General features: G+C 40.2%; 1 protein-coding gene across 7 annotated transcripts in view; it reads left to right on the top strand.

Annotated features, from left to right (window-relative positions):
• Nucleotides 1-13669, top strand: part of RHBDL2 (rhomboid like 2) — a 114925-nt gene extending 101256 nt beyond the window's left edge. For 6 of the 7 annotated variants that reach the window (XM_036352630.1, XM_036352625.1, XM_036352626.1 and 3 more), the window contains 4 exons: nucleotides 5956-6056; nucleotides 7846-7906; nucleotides 12476-12537; nucleotides 13129-13669. In XM_036352630.1, coding sequence (XP_036208523.1) covers nucleotides 5956-6056; nucleotides 7846-7906; nucleotides 12476-12537; nucleotides 13129-13308 — 404 coding nt within the window. In that variant the 3' untranslated portion in view covers nucleotides 13309-13669. The remainder of the gene's footprint in view (nucleotides 1-5955; nucleotides 6057-7845; nucleotides 7907-12475; nucleotides 12538-13128) is intronic. The other variant, XM_036352631.1, reaches the window with a different exon arrangement.
• Nucleotides 13670-21516: the final 7847 nt, after the last annotated feature.

The following is a 21516-nucleotide window of genomic DNA, read 5'->3' as shown; positions in this document are numbered from 1 at the left end:
ACGCTCTATCCACTGAGCCAAAAAGGCTAGGGTGTATCATATTTCTAAATAAGGTCACATTCTGAGGTGCTGGGGGTTAGGACTTCCACATACCTTTGGGGGGGACACAATCTGACCCATGACAATGCTTGAAATTTTTTTTTACCAATCAAAACTTTGCCAGCCTCCTGGAGTAGTGGGAATGGAGAGCAGGAAGCAGTCATGAGATAGACTGCTTACTGACACCTCCCCATCCTACTTCCCTCTTACTTGGGTGGATCCTGTTCTTCCACCTTCTACTTCTGTTCCTGAGTACACCTTTTCCCTGACCTTTTATGACGTCAGGCCCTGCCTGGCTCCAGCATCTACACTCCCCTTTTCCCTATAGTTTGATTTCCACCTGTGGAATTAGCTCTGCCCTAATTGCAAAGAGAGAAAACGTGAATAACCTGTTCAGATTCTTGCCTATTTTTGCAACAGCTTCTTGGCAGGTATTTCTTGACTGTTCTGGTCTATCTTTCACACTGCTGCCTGGGTCACCTTCCTCAAACACAGCTCAGGTCATATTATACCCCTCCTAGACCATTTCCAGCGGCCAAAAGAAAGTTGAAATGTCCAAGATTGCTCTTCATTCTTCATTACCCTCCACTGCCTGGGCCCACTGCCTTTTTTTTTCTTTTTCTTTTTGATAAAGAATGAACTTCTTTACTAATATTAAAAAAATAAATTAAACGTGAAGAGGTTAGAGGAAGACTTGATATGTTTTTTTAATCTTTTTTTGAGGTTGATTGACATACAAAAATTAGTACATATTTAATGTATAAAACTGGAAGAATTTGGAGATAAGTATACACCCATGAAAATATCACCACATCTATGCCATAAACATATCCATCAACTCCAAAATTCCCTCCTGCCCATTGTCTTTTTTGCTTTGCCTACTTTGCACTACAGCCCAGGGTCTTCTCCCCACTCCCCCCCCCCCCCCCCAATTTGACTGATCATCAGAATCACCTGGAGAGAATCAACTGAAGCTATCCAGATCCCCACCCAAAGCTACTGAGTCAGAATCTCCGGGGATATGGCCCTGGGATCTGTGTTTTTGTTTTTCTGTTCAGTGATGTATAACTGACATATAACAACTTACACACATATTTTTGGCATACTGTAAAAGCACTATTTAAAGATTTCTATTTCTGATTCTTCATTGCTATTATGGAGAACTATAGTTGATTTTTTACATTTTGATCTCGTATTCTCCAACCTTGATAAATTCACTTATTATTTCTAGTAGTTAGTTTAACAGTTAAACAGCCAATTATTTTCTAAAGAGATTTAAATAAGAAAAAAACTTGTATGTTTTCCCATGTTTCTATCATTTCTAGTGTTCTTCATTCCTTTGGGTAACCCCGTGTTTCCACCTGTATCTTTTTCCTTCTGCTTAAAGATTTCCTTTAGCATTTCATGTAGTACGGGTCTGCTCATCATCCGTTCTTTCAGTCTCTGTATAACTGAAAAGATTTTCATTTTGCCTTAATTTTGAAGTATATAAGGTATCTCCAAAATGTATACACATACTTTTATTTTTAAAATATATTTTTATTGATTTCAGAGAGTAAGGGAAAAGGAGAGACAGAATCATTGATATGCTGCCTCCTGCACACCCCCTACTGGGGATTGAGCCCGTAACCCAGACATGTGCCCTAACCAAAATTGAACCCTGACCTTCTGGTTCATAGGCCCATGCTCAACCACTGAGCCGCACTGGCTGGCCACACATACATTTTTTGATAGCTCAATTGATTTTTTTGTTCTTTTCAGATTTAAACCATTGGAATTAATAATCACTCAAAGTGTGTATACATTTTTTTGGGACACCCTAAATTTTTACTAAGTATAGAATTCTAGCTTGGCAGTATTTTTCTTTCAGTACTTTAACCCTTTTCGGTCCAACGTCGAGGCTGACTCGACAGACCAGGCGCTAGTAGCAGGTCCAACGTCGAGGCTGAGGTCAACACCGCAAACCGGTTCAACATTCAATCCCGTCAATTAATTTGGACCAGACTGTTTGAATTCCAAAAATAAAATTGGACCGCAAAGGGTTAAAGATGTTACCCTACTGTTTTCTCGTTTGCATTGTTTCCAATGAGAAATCAATTATCATCCTTATCTTTGTTCCTCAGTATGAAACATGTCTTTTTACCCTGGCTGTTTTTAAGATTTTCACTGGTTTTGAGCCATGTAATTTTTTTTTTTTTAAAAGATAGTCATCTTTTTAAAAAATATATATATTTTATTGATTTTTTACAGAGAGAAAGGGAGAGGAATAGAGAGTTAGAAACGTCAATGAAAGAGAAACATTGATCAGCTGCCTCCTGCATACTTCCCACTGGGGATGTGCCCGCAACCAAGGTACATGCCCTTGACTGGAATCGAACCTGGGGCCTTTCAGTCCGCAGGCCGGTGCTCTATCCACTGAGCCAAACCAGGCAGGGTGAGCCATGTAATTTTGTCCTGCCTTGGTGTGGTTTTCTTCATGTTTCTTGTATTTGGGGTTTTTAAAATCTTTTTGGATCTCATAATTTATATATTTCATAAAACTCTGGAAAATGTGGCCATAATTTCTTCAAATATTTTTTTTTTATATATATTTTATTGATTTTTTACAGAGAGGAAGGGAGGGAGATAGAGAGTTAGAAACATCAATGACAGAGAAACATTGATCAGCTGCCTCCTGCACATCTCCCACTGGGGATATGCCCGCAACCCAGGTACATGCCCTTGACCGGAATCGAACCTGGGACCTTTCAGTCCGCAGGCCGACGCTCTATCCACTGAGCCAAACCGGTTTCGGCCAAATATTTTTTATGTACCTGCCTTCTCTCTTCTCTTTTGGGGACTTCAATTACGCATTTATTAGGCTGCTTGAAATTGACCCATAGCTCATTGATATTGTATGTATTTTTAAAAATATTTTTCTCACCCAGCCAGTGTTGCTAGATGGTTAAGCACCGACCCATGAACCAAGAGGTCATGGGTTTGATTCCCAGTCAGGGCACATGCCCAGGTTTCAGGCTCAATCCCCAGTAGGGGGTGTGTGGGAGGCAGTTCATTGATGTTTCTCTCATCGATGTTTCTACCTCTCTATCCCTCTCCCTTCCTCTGTAAAATCAATAAAAACATATATAGTTAAAAAAATTGTGCTAGCCAGTTTGGCTCAGTGGATAGAACCTTGACCCACAGACTGAAGTGTCCCAGGTTCGATTTCTGGGCACATACCTTGGTTGCAGGCTTGGTCCCTGACCCTGGTTAGGGTATGTGCAGGAGACAACCAATCGATGTGTCTCTTTCACATCAATATTTCCCTCTCTGTCACTCCCCTTCCCTTCCACTCTCACTAAAAATGAATGGAAAAATATCCTCAGGTGAGGATTAACAAAAAAAATATGTTTCTCTTGAGTGTTTCATTTTGGATAGTTTTATTGCCATGTCTTCATGTTCACTAGTCTTTTCTTCTGGAATGTCTGATCTGCCAATAATCTCAACAAGTTTATTTTTTCATCTTAAACATTATAGTTTTCATCTTTAAAAGTTTGATTTGAGTCTGTTTATATCTTATATGTACCTACTTAACATATAGAATACAGTTGTAATAATTATTTATTGCCCTCAACTGCTAATACCTGTGTCAATTTGGGTAGATTTTATATTTTTCTCCTTATTATGTGCCACATTTTCCTGCTTTCCAATCTTTGTTTGGATGCTATACATTTTACTTTTGGATGGTGGATATTATTGTATCCCTATAAATAGTCCTTAGATTTGTTCTGGAACTCAGTTACTTAGAAGCAGTTTGATCCTTTCTGATAAAATTTGCTAGGTTAAATTATGTTTCTGAGTCATGTTTAGTGCTAATTATTCCCCACTTCTGGTACAGGACCCTCCTATGTTCTTGATTCAATGCCCCACGAACTATGACGTTTTCTAGTTTGGAAAGTTACTTAGCCTCTCTGGTGAGCAAGAGGTACTCTTTTCTCTATTCCTTTCTGATGATTCTTTTCTTGGGTTGGATCATTTCTTCACATACTCCTCTCTGGATTTCTCTCTCCATGCAGGTCTCTCCTCTCTGGTGCTCTGTCTTTTGAACTCTAGGTCTTTCTGGACTCTAAACTCTACTTCATCAACTTCAAGTTTACTGGGATTGACTCAGTTTTCCCCTCCATGCACTGCAGCCTGTCATTTCTCTTCAGGCGGTAAGCTGAGCAATCAGACAACTCATCTCATTTATTTTGTATCTCTCAGGGTCCACTGTCCTTTGCTATCTGATATCCAGTACTTTGAAGACCATTGTTTCATGTATTCTGCTCAGTGCTTTTAGCTATTTCAAGTGGAAGGGTAAATCCTAACCTTGGGACTTCATCATGGGCAGAAGTGGACATTTGTATATGTATTTTAAAAATAAATTTCTTATATGATTATGATGCAACCACCGTAGCCCTACCTATAAGTTGAGAACCTTTGCTTTAAACCCATTGAACTACTTATCATTGGTCTTTAGTCATCCGTATACCTTTGTTTCTATGTCTTTGCCTTTCCAGATCCCTACATTCTGAATACCTTCTCCTTCACTTTTCCTGTCCAAATTTTAAAGATTCTTCAGTGATTAATAAAAAAAACCCTATCTCCTCAGAGTAGCATGGCCTACACCTCTCTGCTGAGAAAGTCGTTCCTTACTAGGTGCTTCCATAGCAAATTTATTTCATTAAAAAAAATCATCCCCTGCCCAGTGACTTGGTTGGTTGGAGCATTGTCTCAGTACACAAAAAGGTTGCGGGTTCAATTCCTGGTCAGGGCACATACCTAGGTTGTGGGTTCACTCCCAGATTGAGACATGTATGGGAAGCAACCAATTGATGTTTTTCTCTCTCTCTTTCAAATCAATAAACATATCCTTGGGTGAAAATTAAAAAAAAAAAAGTTGCCGAAACTGGTTTGGCTCAGTGGATAGAGCGTCGGCCTACAGACTGAAAGGTCCCAGGTTCGATTCCGGTCAAGGGCATGTACCTGGGTTGCGGGCATATCCCCAGTGGGAGATGTGCAGGAGGCAGCTGATCGATGTTTCTAACTCTATCTCTCTCCCTTCCTCTCTGTAAAAAATCAATAAAATATATTAAAAAAAAAAAAAGTTGTTATATTCTGCATTTTATGATTGTTTGCTCATCCATTTGTAAGATTGCTAAGGTCATGCACTTTGTATTTCTTGTACAAAGTAGGTTTAAACTATATCCTAAGGAATGAAGGAGGGCCTCAAAAGCAAGAGACCAAATAATAAAACTAAGTAGTATAGAGAGATTATCTTAGAGTTTGCGTTCTCTTTTTTGTTGTTGTTGTTCAGGCGATCTAAGATTAGGTTAGCAAATAGATTTCATCTTACTTGGTGAATCTGATGGAATGGTATGTTGAGGAGGATCTGGAGGCCACATCTTGATCCCATGAGAAAGCTAGCCATTAGATAATAAGGTGTTTGGCATGTCTCAGGTATTTTGGTAGTGTGGGTTAAACGTGTAAAATGTTTTGAAATAATAACAAGTATATAATACATTTCAGGCAGTGTTCTAAGCATGATGCACATTTCAGCTCATTTACTTGCTCTGACATCTTATTGATATCCCCATTTTCTAAGTAGGAAAACTAAGGCACGTAGAGGTTAAGAAACTTGCTCAAGTCACCCAGCTGGTAATTCTGGCCCCAGAGTGTGTGCTTTATCACTGTTCTACTGTCTTCATATTGAACATTCAATGTTTCAGAAAAATTGAGGTGGTTAGCCCACAAAGCTATACTTTTATAGTATGGAAGGGACAAAGTGCAAACGTTGTTTGTTAAATGGCCCAAACTTCCCAAACTTTTACCTTAGATTAGAAAGATTTATCTTTCGTGATTCTTATAGTCATGATTCTTTGTGTTTTATTTCTTTAGGATCCCTTGCCAGCTCCATCTTTGACCCACTCAAATATCTTGTGGGTGCTTCCGGAGGAGTCTACGCTCTGATGGGAGGCTATTTTATGAATGTTCTGGTGGTAAGAACTTTGGGAATGGAACCTATGGACTTTTAAAAAAACAAACAAAAAACATAGTATTTGGTATAGGAATCTTCATTTATCAATATTTACTGAGCACTCATCTTTCTTATGACCACCATTTTTTTCTTTCATATTTTATCTTATTTTCCCCGATATCAAAAGTAATGAATACTAAATAAAACTTTAAATGAAAAACAGAAAGTCAAAATCCCCAATATAGTATGTTAACAGTTTAATATACTACATTCTTTCAGATCTTCTTTTACATGTATTCAAAATCCTACTAATTAATAAACCCACCTCAATCTTTTCAAGTGTTCCACAACACCCTCTATAGCTGTATCCAGACTTACTTAATTTTTCATTGAAAACAATGTGGGGTGATTGCAGCTTTTCACATTTACATATAGTACTATAAAGAATGTTCTTTTACATTTATCTTTTTGCATTTTTGTGATTTTTTTTTTTGTAGGATAATTCCCTAGAAGTGGATTTCAATGCCAAATCGTCCTCCAAAGTTTGCATGCTATTTTACATTTCCATGATATAGCATGTGAGAATGTCAAGCACTTTTTAAAACAGGCTAAAATCCTGTCTAGTTCTTAACCCTTTAACCATGTAGGTATACTTTAAAATATAAAGTATTTATATTTTATTTATACTTATTTATATATCTGTACTTTAAAAATACTGTAGGACAGGGGTGGGTAACCTTTTTTCTGCCAAGAGCTATTTGGATATTTATAACATCATTTGTGGGCCAGACAAAATTATCAACTTAAAAATTAGCCTGCTCTATTTGGTCAAACATTTAATTAGCTCACCCCTACTGCCTTGGCAGGGCCAGACCAAATGATTTCACAGGTCTAATATGGCCTGCGGGCCACACGTTCCCCACCCTTGCTGTAAGAGGAAAAATATGAAACAATTATAAAACTGTTCAAAAAATAGAAGTCATTTAGAAAAATGTTTTTCAGACTTTGGATTTAAATCCAAAGTTGTTGTGAACTCAGCTCAAGGGTTGTGAAAAATTAAGCAAAAAGCAAAAAATGAAAACTAATTTCAGTAATAAGTACTGTTTGATTTATGTGTGTACTGGGTTGTTATTATAAATTATTTCTTACTTTAAGTCATGGTCACAACAGTTTGAAAATAATTTACTTAGAATAAACACAGCTATTCCAGCATCTTTCCTCCTTGGGAAGAGAGTGAATAACTTGAAAGGGAATGGAGATATAGCTCAATAAATTAAAGTGGCAATGTCTTTCTGACTTTGTTCTGTAGTAACACATGAGGTTACTGCAAGCTAGACCGAAATGCATTGTTTCTGACTAGCGCTTAAATTTTTTTTTTTTTAATTATCCAAAAAAATAAGGTAGCATTCAAATTTTAGTACTTCCCTAACTCCTACTTAGAAAGAGGATCAAGAAGTATCAAATGAATATAAACCCCAAAATTTGGAAATATTTCATCCTACTTAGTTTGACAGCATCTGTATCTATCGATCTATCTATCTATCTCATGTTAAATGTCCATTTTATATTACTTATACTGAGATAATTTCCTGATAATAAAATTGTGTCTAGTTTATATTATGGAGTTAAATTTCATGTTTCAATTTTGTTCTTCAAAGCACACCAAAGTTGCACTTCCCAAATATATTCTTTGTTTTGCAAATATTTGACATAATTTATTCTAAATGAGAAAGAAGATAAAGAGGGAGTACAGCTGAGGTTTCATTTGCCAATAGAGAGCTTATCTTAATTATTATTTATCTCTTTGCAAGAATTTTCGAGAAATGATTCCTGCCTTGGGAATTTTCAGACTACTGATCATCATCGTTATAAGTAAGTTTGTTTTGTGAACACTTCACTCCTTCAGTTTTCTCGGTTCATCCTTCAGAAGGTTAACCTAGTCCGTGGTCGGCAAACCGCGGCTCGTGAGCCACGTGCGGCTCTTTGGCTCCTTCAGTGTGACTCTTCCACAAAATACCAGGTGCGGGCGCGCACGTACAGTGCGATTGAAACTTGATGGCCCATGCGCAGAAGTCGGTATTTTGTGGAAGAGCCGGTATTTTGTGGAAGAGCCACACTGAAGGGGCCAAAGAGCCGCACGTGGCTCGTGAGCCGTGATTTGCCGAGCCGCAGTTTGCCGACCACTGAGATGCATAATGGACAGGGTTGGCTTAAAACCTTTCACTACAGAAGTTATAGGCCTGTGGCATGACTACCCACAGTGACCTGCCCAGTTAGGAATTTATGGTCAGCTCACCCTGTAGGTTACTTTCCATAGCACCTTTCTTTTAAATCCACAAAAACAATAGCAAAGGCGGGAATTGTGTTTCCAGGGCTGATCCAGATAAAGCTGTGTCTGCTCGTAGGCGTGGGGAGAAGGGCAGATGCTGGGGTCAGACTGTGGGTTCACACTTGAGGGCCAAGGCGGAGGTGACACTTGATAAGGCCTAAGATTTTTGCTGTCCACGTGGTAAGAAAAAATGATTCTGCTAATTGGTATTGAGCTCAGTGATCCACACTGTGGAAACAGGGACAACCACCTTTGAGGAAAGAGACTAAATAGAAACAGTTTAACTGTAAAAAAATAGGTTTCATCCTGAGAGAAAATAAGTGACTTATTTATAGTCTATACCATACTCGACGTAATTATTTTTTCCTCCAGGAGAAAGCCAAGAGATGAGGGACAGTTGTCAGCACAGACGGGAGAGCTGTGCAGGGAGGGAGCGAGGAGAGTTGCTTTGGGAGCCGAGGTGCCACCCAAGTGGAATCACACCAAGAACCAAGGGACAGTCCTTTGACTGAAAAACGTTGTTACACAAGTTACCTGCGTCCTCAGTCTGCTTCTTTTGTATAATTATAAGTGACTTTTATAAAATAAGCCCCAAACCTTTAATGGGGAAATAATTTTTATACTCTTCTTGAATTCTCTTCAATGTTGGAGTAAAAACCCTTTCCTCATGCACAGTGTTTCTCCAAAGATAGTTTAGTAAGAATATATCATTCTTTTTTTTTTTTTTAATATATTTTATTGATTTTTTACAGAGAGGAAGGGAGAGAGACAGAGAGTTAGAAACATCGATGAGAGAGAAACATCGATCAGCTGCCTCCTGCACATCCCCCACTGGGGAAGTGCCTGCAACCCAGGCACATGCCCTTGACTGGAATCGAACCTGGGACCTTTCAGTCCGCAGGCCGACGCTGTATCCGCTGAGCCAAACCGGCTTTGGCAATATATCATTCTTGAGGTAACTTGATAAAGCCACTGAATGATGTACTTTTATGTCCCACAATAGAGGTAGGACAGGCCAACGTTAACCTTCCCCACACATTTCTTTTTTATTGATTTTAGAGAGAGAGGAAGGGAGAGGGATAGAAACATTGATGTAAGAGTGAAACATTGATCGGCTGCCTCCTGCATGCCCCCTACTGGGGATCGAGCCCACAACCCAGGCATGTGCCCTGACCGGCACATGGTTCATGGGTTGGTGTTCAACCACTGGGCCACACAGGTCGGGCCCATCATTTCTAAATATTCTTTGGCCTGGTTTACCTACTATTGAAAATTAGAAAAGTTACAACACATACCAGACTCTTATAAGTACATTTTAATTTTAAACACATTTCCTTGGGAAAATGTATATATTTATATTTTAATGATAAAAATTATTTAAAAAATTGATTTGAGAGAGAGAAACACCAATTTATTGTTCAACTTATTTATGTATTCATTGGTTGATTCTTTATACATATATATTTTATTGATTTCAGAGAGGAAGGGAGAGGGAGAGAGAGAGAGAAACATCAATGATGAGAATCACTGATTGGCTGCCTCCTGCATGCCCCCTACTGGGGATCGAGCCGGCAACCTGGGCATGTGCCCTTGACCGGAATCAAACCCAGGACCCTTCAGTTCGCAGGCTGATGCTCTATCCATTGAGCCAAACTGGCTAGGGCTCATTGGTTGATTCTTGTATGTGCCCTGACTGAGGATCAAACCTGCAAGCGTGGTATATCGGGATGATGGTCTAACAAACTGAGCTACCTGGCCAAGGCTAAAAATTATTCTTCATTGTGGAGGAGAATTGGCCTTGAGCACCTTCCTTCACCAAGCATTATTTGTTGGGTGTGTTTCCTGACAAAGCTAGTGAGCTTTCCTCTGGAAAACGTCAAGAAAAATCTCACATTTTCATTGTTTTTTAAAAAAAAGGTCGGTATAAAGGCAACCTTCTTAAAATGAGTGCTAAATTTTTAGTGAGGATAATGATTCGGTTTGGAATGAGGAAGACTGGAGGAAGCAAGGATTTATTGGGAAAACATGTCTCAGTTTAGAGACTGCAGCAACTTAGAAGCAAACTCCCCCAGAAAGCAGAAAGGGCCGGAGGGAGATGGGTGGAGGGGCAAGATGAAAGGGAAATGGAATGGAGACACTGACATGCTCAGGGTAGGAGGCCTCCTCCTACCCTGGAAGATTAAACCAGAGGAACTGTTTCCAAGAAGTCAGCCCTGTTCTTTGGCAGGGTTTTTCCTATACTTTCCCAGTCCCATCTCTATTGGCTCAGGAAATGCGAATGATTGAAAATACCACACAGCCACCTTTATCCAGACCTTCCTGGACCTCAATCCCTGTCCGGTGACTTTAACATCAACACAGCAGGGTCCTGAAGCTCTTTCCCCGAAGGCAAGGACTGGGTCTTTCCATCCCTTAGGATACAGTGGCTCACTAAGTGGAGCACGGGGGGATTGGGGGATTGGTGTCGAATGTGGCAGCTGCCTGAGATGTTTCCAAGTGCTGCACATGTAGGGTGGGAGTCCTAGGCCAAGAAACTGGGGAGTCTCCTTTTGTAGCACAGATCTGACTTATTGGAAGGATGTCTTAAGTTTTGGCTCTCATTGTTCCATTGGAGGATGTGCACTCAATCCCTATCTTGGCCCATCTTCAGTAATTAGGGGTAATTAGTGTGGTAGGTGAGAGTGGAGTCACACCGCTTAAAGTTCAAATCCTGGCCCTGCTTCTGAGCTGTGTTAAGTACTTGGGCAAGTACTTAACCTCGGTGCCTTGGTTTCTTTATGCATAAAATGCCACCATCATTTCTCGCTGGTCTTCCTGTTCCTGTCCTCGCTCCATAGGGTCTATTCCCTATATAACTGCCAGAATGAGCTTTTACAAACATACGATAGATCATGTCACTCTTGTGTTCAAAAGCTTTCAAAGGCTTCCTATCCCTTGGAATAAAAGTCAAAGTCCTTACACGGCCCCTACATGGACTGGCCCCTGCTCATCACTTATCGCTTTATCCCTAACGGTAGTCCAGAATCCCCTGGAGGTCTTGTTAAAACACAGACTGGGAGCCTCACCTTCCGTCTCTGGTTCAATAAGGCTGGGGTGGGCCTGAGAATTTTAATTCCTAATGAGCTTCCAGATGCTGCCGCTCCTGCTGCTTTTGGGAGAGGCTGAAGTGGGGAGAACCACACTTTGAAAAACACTGACCGAGCCAGATCAACTGCTTTAGTATTCCTCAAGCCCACCAGGCACGTCCCTCCATACCTTAGGGACTTCGGTTTGATCTTCCCTCTGCCGGGCTCTCATTTCCAAGGTCAACATGGCTCACACCCTTATCTCCATCAAATACATGCTCAGCGAGATCCTCCCTGACCTATTAAAAGTCACACCCTGCCCTGACCGGTTTGGCTCAGTGGATAGAGCATCGGCCTGCGGACTGAAAGGTCCCAGGTTCGATTCCGGCCAAGGGCATGTACCTTGGTTGCGGGCACATCCCCAGTAGGAGGTGTGCAAGAGGCAGCTGATCGATGTTTCTCTCATCGATGTTTCTAACTCTCTATCCCTCTCCCTTCCTCTCTGTGAAAAATCAATAAAATATATTAAAAAAAAAAAAAGTCACACCCTACTCCCAGCTTTCCCAATTCTCCCCCCCTCCCCTGTTGTGTTTCTCCACAGCACTTAGCACCACTTGACACACTGTATGCTTTCCTTGTTTGTTTGTTTGCCTCCCTCAGCTCCATCAGACAGGGCTATGTGATCTAGTCTTGACTTCCCTTTTCTCTTCCTCTTCCCTCCCCTTGTATTTAGAAGCCCCTTCCTTAAAACCTGAAAACTTTTATTAGAAGTCTGCTCACTCCAGCATGTCCACCACCTAGATAGTGCCTGGCACATAGAAGATAACAAATACTTATTGGATGAATAAATCTGCAAAATGGGATAATGATAGTACTGACTTTATAGGGTCATTGTGAGGACTGATACAAAGTTAATTAATCATGTAAAGCACCTGGCACAGAATAAGTCTTAATAAATGTCAGCTGCTACCACTATTAGGCGGAAACCAAAGCACTCGGTGTACCATTGGAGACCTTGGAGCTTCATCAGCTTGTCTTTCCTTCTAGTTGCGTTGGATATGGGATTTGCTCTCTACAGACGGTTCTTTGTCCCTGCAAATGGGTCGCCGGTGAGTTTGACTTATTATTTTTTATAAAATATATTTTTATTGATTTTGGAGTGGGAGAGAGAGATAGAAACATCAATGATGAGAGGGAATCATTGATTGGCTGTTTGCTGCACGCCCCCTACTGGGGATCGAGCCTGCAACCCGGGCCTGTGCCCTGACTGGGAACCAAACTGTGAACTCCTGGTTCATAGGCCAATTCTCAACCACTGAGCCACGCCGGCTGGGAAGGTTCTGAGTTTTAAATCTGACATTTCATTTATGTGCGATCAGATTATGCTCCTATAAAGATCCTTCATGCAACTCAACTCTGTTCTCTTGGTTGACTCTCTAGAACCATCCAAAATGGGATGATGGTCAAGTAGACGGAGAAACAGTTACTCTGCCTTGTGCACTCAGAGAGTGAAATGACACTTCTTAGCTTTGCATACAGAACATCTCCTCTCTGTGTCTCTTGCCTGAGCTCCTTGTTCTTCAGACTTTTAAGAGTCTTATGTGACTGGGATGGTCTTTATTGTTTAGTAAGAGAGATGTAACTGAATTATGTAATTAGCATTGTTTCACTTATTTCCATTTTCCTCCTTTTCTCCCAAGGTGTCTTTTGCAGCTCACATTGCAGGTGGATTTGCTGGAATGTCCATAGGTTACACCGTGTTTAGCTGCTTTGATAAGACACTGCTGAAAGATCCACGGTTTTGGATATCAATTGCAGCTTATTTAGCTTGCGTCTTATTTGCTGTGCTTTTCAACATTTTCCTATCTCCAGCAAACTGACCTGCCCTAATAGAAGCCAATTAATAAAAAGAGCCATCTGGGGAAAAACTGGAGAACTCTATGAAGAAACAGAGAAGCCCCAGCAAATTTTCAAAGAAGGAAAAACACCAGTGAAGTGATCAGTTGCAAGGACTTCCAACAAAAGGGTTTAGGTTTTAAGGAAGGGGCTTCTAAATACAAGGGGAGGGAAGAGGAAGAGAAAAGGGAAGTGAGGACTAGAAATTTGGTCTTTCCCAGGCATATGGTGTGCATGCATGTATCCTCTAAAAGAGACTTGTTCTTCGAGGATATATTATAGAGATGGCTTGCTAGAACCAAGAACACTGTACTATGCTGATAATAAAAACTTTTCATACCTGTGCCAGACTACTCATAGTCATTTTCAATCACTGTTCCAGCAGACAGATCACTGAGGTGCTTTATATACATTATTGCTAACCTTTTTAAGAACCCCAAAAGGTGGCTATTACTCTGCACCCTGGAGAGGAGGACATGGAAACTCTTTTAAAAAAAATCAAGTAAAAAAAAAAAAATCAGCCAAAACCGGTTTGGCTCAGTGGATAGAGCGTCGGCCTGCGGACTGAAAGGTCCCAGGTTCGATTCCGGTCAAGGGCATGTACCTGGGTTGCGGGCATATCTCCAGTAGGAGATGTGCAGGAGGCAGCTGATCGATGTTTCTCTCTCATCGATGTTTCTAACTCTCTATCTCTCTCCCTTCCTCTCTGTAAAAAATCAATAAAATATATTTAAAAAAAAAATCAAGTAACTTGTCTAAGAGGGAGCACAGTTTACAGATTGGTAATGACTTGAAAGCCCATACTCTTCTCCCCTACTGGTCTAACAATGCCATATCCCCCAAATACTGAAGGTTGAGTATCCTGGGAGTATGGGAATAAACATTTCTGTGGGTGCACCAGGGATGTAGAAATACCTCATAGGAGAGGATGGAATTCTCTGGACAACTAGCTTCAGATTCTAATGGCTTATCTAGGACGCCAAGGAACCTGGAACTGGCTTCCCAGTGCATACTGTGCACCTGGCTCTGGACTGTCATCTGTGATGACATTCTCCTCCTTCACTGGCTAGTGGCTCTCCTAGGAGTGGGTGGGATTTATTTGCAGAAGGTAAAGATGTCGTATTTGAAGGCTGAGATGCCTGTGTCGTTTTCATGTAAAGGACCCAGATTGTTGGCCATTCTTTTTCCCAAACAGTAGTTGGAGGTTATTCACCTTTCATCATCCCTTCGACATGTTTTATTTTTATTTTTTATTTTTTTTAATTAAATCTTTATTGTTCAGATTATTACATTTGTTCCTCTTTTTTCCCCCCCATAACGCCCCTCCTCCCAGTTCCCGCCCCACCCTCCGCCCTCACTCCCCACCCACTGTCCTCATCCATAGGTGCACGATTTTTGTCCAGTCTCTTCCCAAATCTCCCACACCCCTTGCCCCTCCAAGAATAGTCAGTCCATTCCCTTTCTATGTCCCTGATTCTATTATAATCACCAGTTCATTCTGTTCATCAGATTATTTATTCACTTGATTCTTAGATTCACTTGTTGATAGATGCATATTTGTTGTTCATAATTTGTATCTTTACCTTTTCCTTCTTCTTCCTCTTCTTAAAAGATACCTTTCAGCATTTCATATAATCCTGGTTTGGTGGTGATGAACTCCTTTAGCTTTTCCTTATCTGTGAAGCTCTTTATCTGACCTTCAATTCTGAATGATAGCTTTGCTGGATAAAGTAATCTTGGTTGTAGGTTCTTGGTATTCATCACTTTGAATATTTCTTGCCACTCCCTTCTGGCCTGCAAAGTTTCTGTTGAGAAATCAGCTGACAGTCGTATGGGTATTCCCTTGTAGGTAACTGAGTTTCTTTCTCTTGCTGTTTTTAAGATTCTCTCTTTATCTTATGCTCTTGGCATTTTAATTATGATGTGTCTTGGTGTGGTCCTCTTTGGATTCCTTTTGTTTGGGGTTCTCCGCGCTTCTTGGACCTGTAAGTCCATTTCTCTCACCAGGTGGGGGAAGTTTTCTGTCATTATTTCTTCAAATAGGTTTTCAATATCTTGCTCTCTCTCATCTTCTGGCACCCCTATAATTCTGATGTTGGTACGCTTGAAGCTGTCCCAGAGGCTCCTTACACTATCCTTGCATTTTTGGATTCTTTTTTCATTTTGCTTTTCCGGTTGGGTGTTTTTTGCTTCCTTGCATTTCAAATCATTGACTTGATTCTTGCGCTCCTCTGGTCTGCTGTCGGAAGTCTGTATAATATTCGTTATTTCAGTCCGTGTATGCTTAATTTCTAGTTGGTTCCCCAATATAACATTGAGGATCTCATTAGTTTTCTTGTAGATCTCATTAAGTTTATCGGCGGCTTCTAAACAGTTCTTGAGAGACCTTAAAAGTGTGGTTCTGAACTCTATATCTTCCATTGACAATTTTGTCCTGTTTGTCTCTGCATTTTGTTATGCTTCCTTGGTGCACCCCCTAGTGGTCTTTGTGCGCAGTCTTATAGTTAAACCTTGATTGTTGTAGCTAATACCAGGGAGGGTTTGACCTCCAGGCCAAGTGGCTATGAGAATCAGCTGTGTCTGCAGTGAGAGAACTTCTGTCCTCTAGGGAGGTGCTAATCTAGCCTTTGCCTGAGGCTGTCCGGCAAATGCCTCTGTGCAGGGCTTGGGCGGGGGCGGGTCGCACAGGATCAACAGGGTGGGCCGGAGAGAGCAGTTATGGCGGCTCTCAGTCCTGTCCCCAGGGGCTCTGCCTCTCTGAGTCCCAGCACCCGCTGCAAACCTCGGAGAGAAAGCTGCACTCGCTCTGACCAAAGCCAGACAGTACCGCTTCTCTCGTTTGAGTCTGGGTCCCTAAAGACTCGCCTGTATCTGGAGCTCAGAGTCTGCGACTCCCTCCCGATTGAAAACGCCAAGCGCGCCCTCCGCCGCCAGCCCGCTCCGCACACTCCGCACCTCAGAATTTGACTTCAGCACTGCGCCTCCTCTGAGTGTCCGTATGCGTTTCTCTTTCCTCCTAGTTGTAGGACTTCCACTCAGCCAGCGTTCCTGTGGTTCTGGGTGATGTCCGTTCCGTTTTTTAGTTTCCCTTTTGAAGTAGTTGTTCAAGGCAGCAAACTCCGGCGTTAACCTATGTCGCCATCTTGGTTCTCTCCGACATGTTTTATTTTTAAGCACCCCCATGTAATATAGTGAGGAATGTATTTCAGCATTTTGAGAAAAGCTGATCTGGCATTTGTTTAAAACTTTTTAAAAAAAATCTGAGTATGAGAATATGAGTATGTTCTTGGTTAAATAAAGATTTGAATAACAATGTAAAAAGGTATCCCTCCTCCCCCCCTTTTTTTTTACTTTCTCACCCTCCAAACTGCTTTTTGCCCCTGGTGATGACAACTGTCAACAGCTGGGTGTGTATTCTAGGCCTTTTCTATCCAGGATGAGCAGAAAGGGAAATGTATTGTAGATGATGGCTCACTACTCACTGCACTGAATTGCACTCATCTACTCTACATCCCCAAAGGGACAAATTCATAGAAATGCTCATCTGCCATGGTGAATATACCAGGTCACCAGCTCTGAGGAGAGACCTTTAATGACCTAAAGGGCAATGTAATTGTTAATCACAGGAAACTGGACAGCAACAGGGTTCATCTAACTATGAAATCGGACATGACCCATTGATTATTAATACTGATGACTAAATAGTTATTATCTAGTCAGAAAGATTTTCTGGTACCAGAAACATTGTTCACATGACCAAACACAGTGATTATCTTTTTTTTTTTTTTTAATATATTTTATTGATTTTTTACAGAGAGGAAGGGAGAGAGACAGAGAGCCAGAAACATCGATGAGAGAGAAACATCGATCAGCTGCCTCCTGTACATCCCCACTGGGGATGCCCGCGCAACCCAGGTACATGCCCTTGACCGGAATCGAACCTGGGACCTTTCAGTCCACAGGCCGACGCTCTATCCACTGAGCCAAACCGGTTTTGGCCACAGTGATTATCTTATTGGGTTCCCCAGAGGGCAAAATTACTGTAAAGAGAGCACATACAAACATTGGGTGTTTTAAATTTGATATCTCTGAATTACAGAGGAACCATTTATTCAGCTTAATTTAGGGTTCATAATTTTAGTCTTCTAAAGTGCTGGGTTATTGGTCATACTGTAAGTATTCTTATCTGTGCTGTTCAATAAAGTAGCCACTAGGCACAGGTGGCTTACACATGTCACGTTGCCAGAGCACAAAAGCTGCACGTGACTAGGGGCTACCTCACTGGAGAGCACATGTCGTCTATTTCATCACTGCTGCCAAAAGCTCTATTGGACAGCCTGTTTTAGAGGCAAGAATGAGCTGAAAGGGAAATGGATTTTAGCTGGTGGCTGACTCATTCACTGCACTGAATGGAACTGAACCTGCTCTACACCTGAAAAGGGAGCACAAGTTGGAAATGCCTGAGCTATAACTTCTAAGAAGGATTTGCTTCTGATTCATAGTCATCTAAACCAGCGGTTCTCAACCTGAGGGTTGCGACCGCTTTGGGGGTTGAACGACCCTTTCACAGGGGTTGCCTGAGACCATCGGAAAACACATATATAACTACATACTGTTTTTGTGATTAGTCACTATGCTTTAATTATGTTCAATTTGTAACAATGAAAATACATCCTGCATATCAGATAATTACATGACGATTCATAACAGTAGCAAAATTACAGCTATGAAGTAGCAATGAAAATAATTTTATGGTTGGGGGTCACCACAACATGTGGAACTGTATTAAAGGGTCGAGGCATTAGGAAGGTTGAGAACCACTGATCTAAACTAAGAAAAGTTTGTGTTGATTTCTCTCTTAGCTAATTAAGAGCCAAATGAAATGTTTTATATTTTCTGCTTTTGAATTCTATAGTAATGTATTTATGTACATAGTATTCATATCATTTGCTATAAAAGCTTTAGAATCTAAGACTTGTGAAACAATGCTGCTTCTTTCAGGAAATACTATTCCCTTTAAGGAAAAAAACATCTTTTATTTCTTTTTGTGATAGAAAAGTAAAGTGCTCATGGTACAAAAAATTATTAAAAATCAAGTCAATTGTACTCATACTACCCAGAGATAAGTTAACATTTTGATGAATATACTTCTAGGCTTTTTTGTTGTTGTTGTTAATCATCACCCAAGGATATGTTTTCTATTGATGTTTTAGAGAGAGTGGAAGGGAGGGGGAAAGAAACATTGATGTGTGAGAGACATATCTGGTTGCCTTAAACACACACCCCGACTGGGACAAGGGATCAAGCCTGCAACTGAGATACCTGCCCTTGCCTGGAATTGAACCTGCGACCGTTCAGTCTAAGGGATGACCCTTTAACCACTGAGGAACCGGCCAAGGCATAGGCTTTTTTGGGTATGCATCTCTACATTTAAGTAAATTCACAACGATGGGGCCATATTATTCTATTTTATAATCTGAAAATCACTGACACTATCAAATGTCTTTTTTAAAAAAATATATTTTATTGATTTTTACAGAGAGGGATAGAGAGTTAGAAATATCAATGAGAGAAACATCAATCAGCTGCCTCCTGCACACCCCCTACTGGGGATGTGCCCGCAACCCAGGTACCTGCCCTTGATCAGAATCGAATCTGGGACCCTTCAGTCTGCAGGCCGATGCTCTATCCACGGAGCCAAAACGATTAGGGCTCAAATGTCTTTTTATATTAATATATAATTATCATTTTTACTGTTTGCATACTACCACACTGTGGGTGTACTATTATTTGTTATGTAAAAGTCTTTCTTGTACTGATAATTATTGTGTATGTTTTCAAGTTATGATTACTATCATAATATCTGCTTACACTTTTTTTATGTCTTTTATAAGAGGCCCAATGCACGAAATTCGTGCAAGGGGCTTGGCCCTCGCAGCCCCCGCTTCGTCCGGCAGGAAGTCTGGAAGGTCGTTCAGCTGTCCGGTCTAATTGGCATATTATGCTTTTATTATTATAGATTACTTTTTAAAATATTTTTTTTTTTAAATTTATTTTATTGATTTTTTACAGAGAGGAAGGGAGAGAGATAGAGAGTTAGAAACATCGATGAGAGAGAAACATCGATCAGCTGCCTCCTGCACACCTCCTACCGGGGATGTGCCCGCAACCCAGGTATATGCCCTTGACTGGAATTGAACCTGGGACCTCTCAGTCCGCAGGCCGATGCTCTATCCACTGAGCCAAACCGGTTTTGGCAAAATATATTTTTTTTTTTTTATTGATTTCGGAGAGGAAGAGAGATAGAAACATCAATGATGAGAATCATTGGTCGGCTGCCTCCTGCATGTCGACTCATGGTAAAAATTATTTTTTTTTACTGGGGATCGAACCCACAACCTGGGCATGTGCCCTTGACTAGAATCGAACCTGGGACCTTCAGTCCACAGCCGACACTCTATCCATTGAGCCAAACCAGTTAGGGCCCTGCTTACACTTTAAAGTGCTTTGGATGGTTGGGTCAAAGAGTATATTATTGTTAACATAAATATAAATTTTCTCTATCTCAGGAATACAACTACATTTTAGAAGGTTGATGCTTTTCCAAGTCTTTTTTAACTGCATAAAGATTTCAAAAAGTCTCTAACCAGATATTTAAAAATTCAAAACTATATTTAAATAATTAAACTTTTAAGAGAAAATAGATGATTTCTTAATGTCTCTTGCATGCAGATTTTAAGTATGCTTAAAGAGAAAAACCAGTTTAATAACAACGATTAAGAGCTGACTTTAGGGTTATATTAATTTAGCTGAGACCTTGGATAATATAAGGTGTGCCTCAGTTTCCTCACTATAAAATAAGGAAGCAACATCTTGTAGGATTTTTGTGATGAATGTATCTTGTAACTATAGCATCCCAGGATGTTGTTTGTGTAACATTTCCCTTTCTATAAGGGATATAGGACATGCATTTATATTTTAGATGAAAGTGAATGAAAACATTTATTCTTTTTACTTTCTTTTGGGATATATTTCTTCTTAGATAGATATCCGAGGATACCAATCTTAATATAAAACTTGGCTGATAATCCAAGCATGTAAATTATAACTGGTCCTATTGTTCCTTCCACAAGGCAAGCTTCGTGTCTTAAATAGGTCAAATACTGTTACAACAAAAATTCCTATAATATCATCACCACTCCAATGTTCCATTTATTTCTCTAATAACATCTTGGTAGTAAAAATAGTTGAAAAATTTTGGAGTTAATTTTAAGATGATAAAATTTTTACAGTATTTTTCATAGCAAAATATAATAAAGATTTGATGACTATTAGTGAATACACTACTGAAATGATTTCTGAAAATGTTCAAAAAACTGCCATAAAGAAACTAGAATCTAGACATTTAAATGTGGATTAAAAAAAACTAGTCTAAATTCTTTTTACAGAGAGGAAGGTAGAGGGAGAGTTAGAAACATCGATGAGAGAGAAACATCGATCAGCTGCCTCCTGCACACCCCTTACTGGGGTTGTGCCCGCAACCAAGGTACATGCCCTTGAACAGAATTGAACCTAGGATCCTTGAGTCCACAGGCTGACGCTCTATCCACTGAGCCAAACCAGTTAGGGCTAGTCTAAATTCTTATAGCAAGAGCCAGATCTGTTTCCTCTGCTTTCATTAAATGATGTATCTTACTGAATGATGAAATGAAACACAATCATTTTCCTTTGTGTATAAATGAGATTTTAAAATCACTGACTCTGGTTATAACTTAATAGATCAAACTACTGTTCCTGAACAGTAGTTTCAGGAACCTCTCCAAAAGCTGAGTTAAAAAAAATAAAACAACAAACTTCAGCTAAGTAAGAAGACGCCTTACTTATGAGTTCTACAATTTTATTCTTAATAGAGATTATATGCAGTGCTCTCCAGTATCATGTTTTTATTTATTATTATTATTGCATTATGAGGTCTAAACATAAGTGAATTAAAAATCCTAATATCTTAAATATATTTGTGGTAACAGATTATCACAACTCTAGGGAAAAAGCAAAGCAACCAGCACATGGATAGAGTGATGTTTTGTTCATATTTTGGCCATTGGTTTGCTTTAAGGAATAGCACACAGTCAGAATGGAAGAATTTACCTGCCTCCTAGTTGATGGGGTTCAGAGCTAAGATGGCGGACTAA

The sequence above is a fragment of the Myotis myotis genome, unplaced genomic scaffold, assembly GCF_014108235.1.
Source record: "Myotis myotis isolate mMyoMyo1 unplaced genomic scaffold, mMyoMyo1.p scaffold_m19_p_2, whole genome shotgun sequence".
Taxonomy (NCBI): domain Eukaryota; kingdom Metazoa; phylum Chordata; class Mammalia; order Chiroptera; family Vespertilionidae; genus Myotis; species Myotis myotis.
This window is presented reverse-complemented; position numbering and strand designations above follow the sequence as displayed.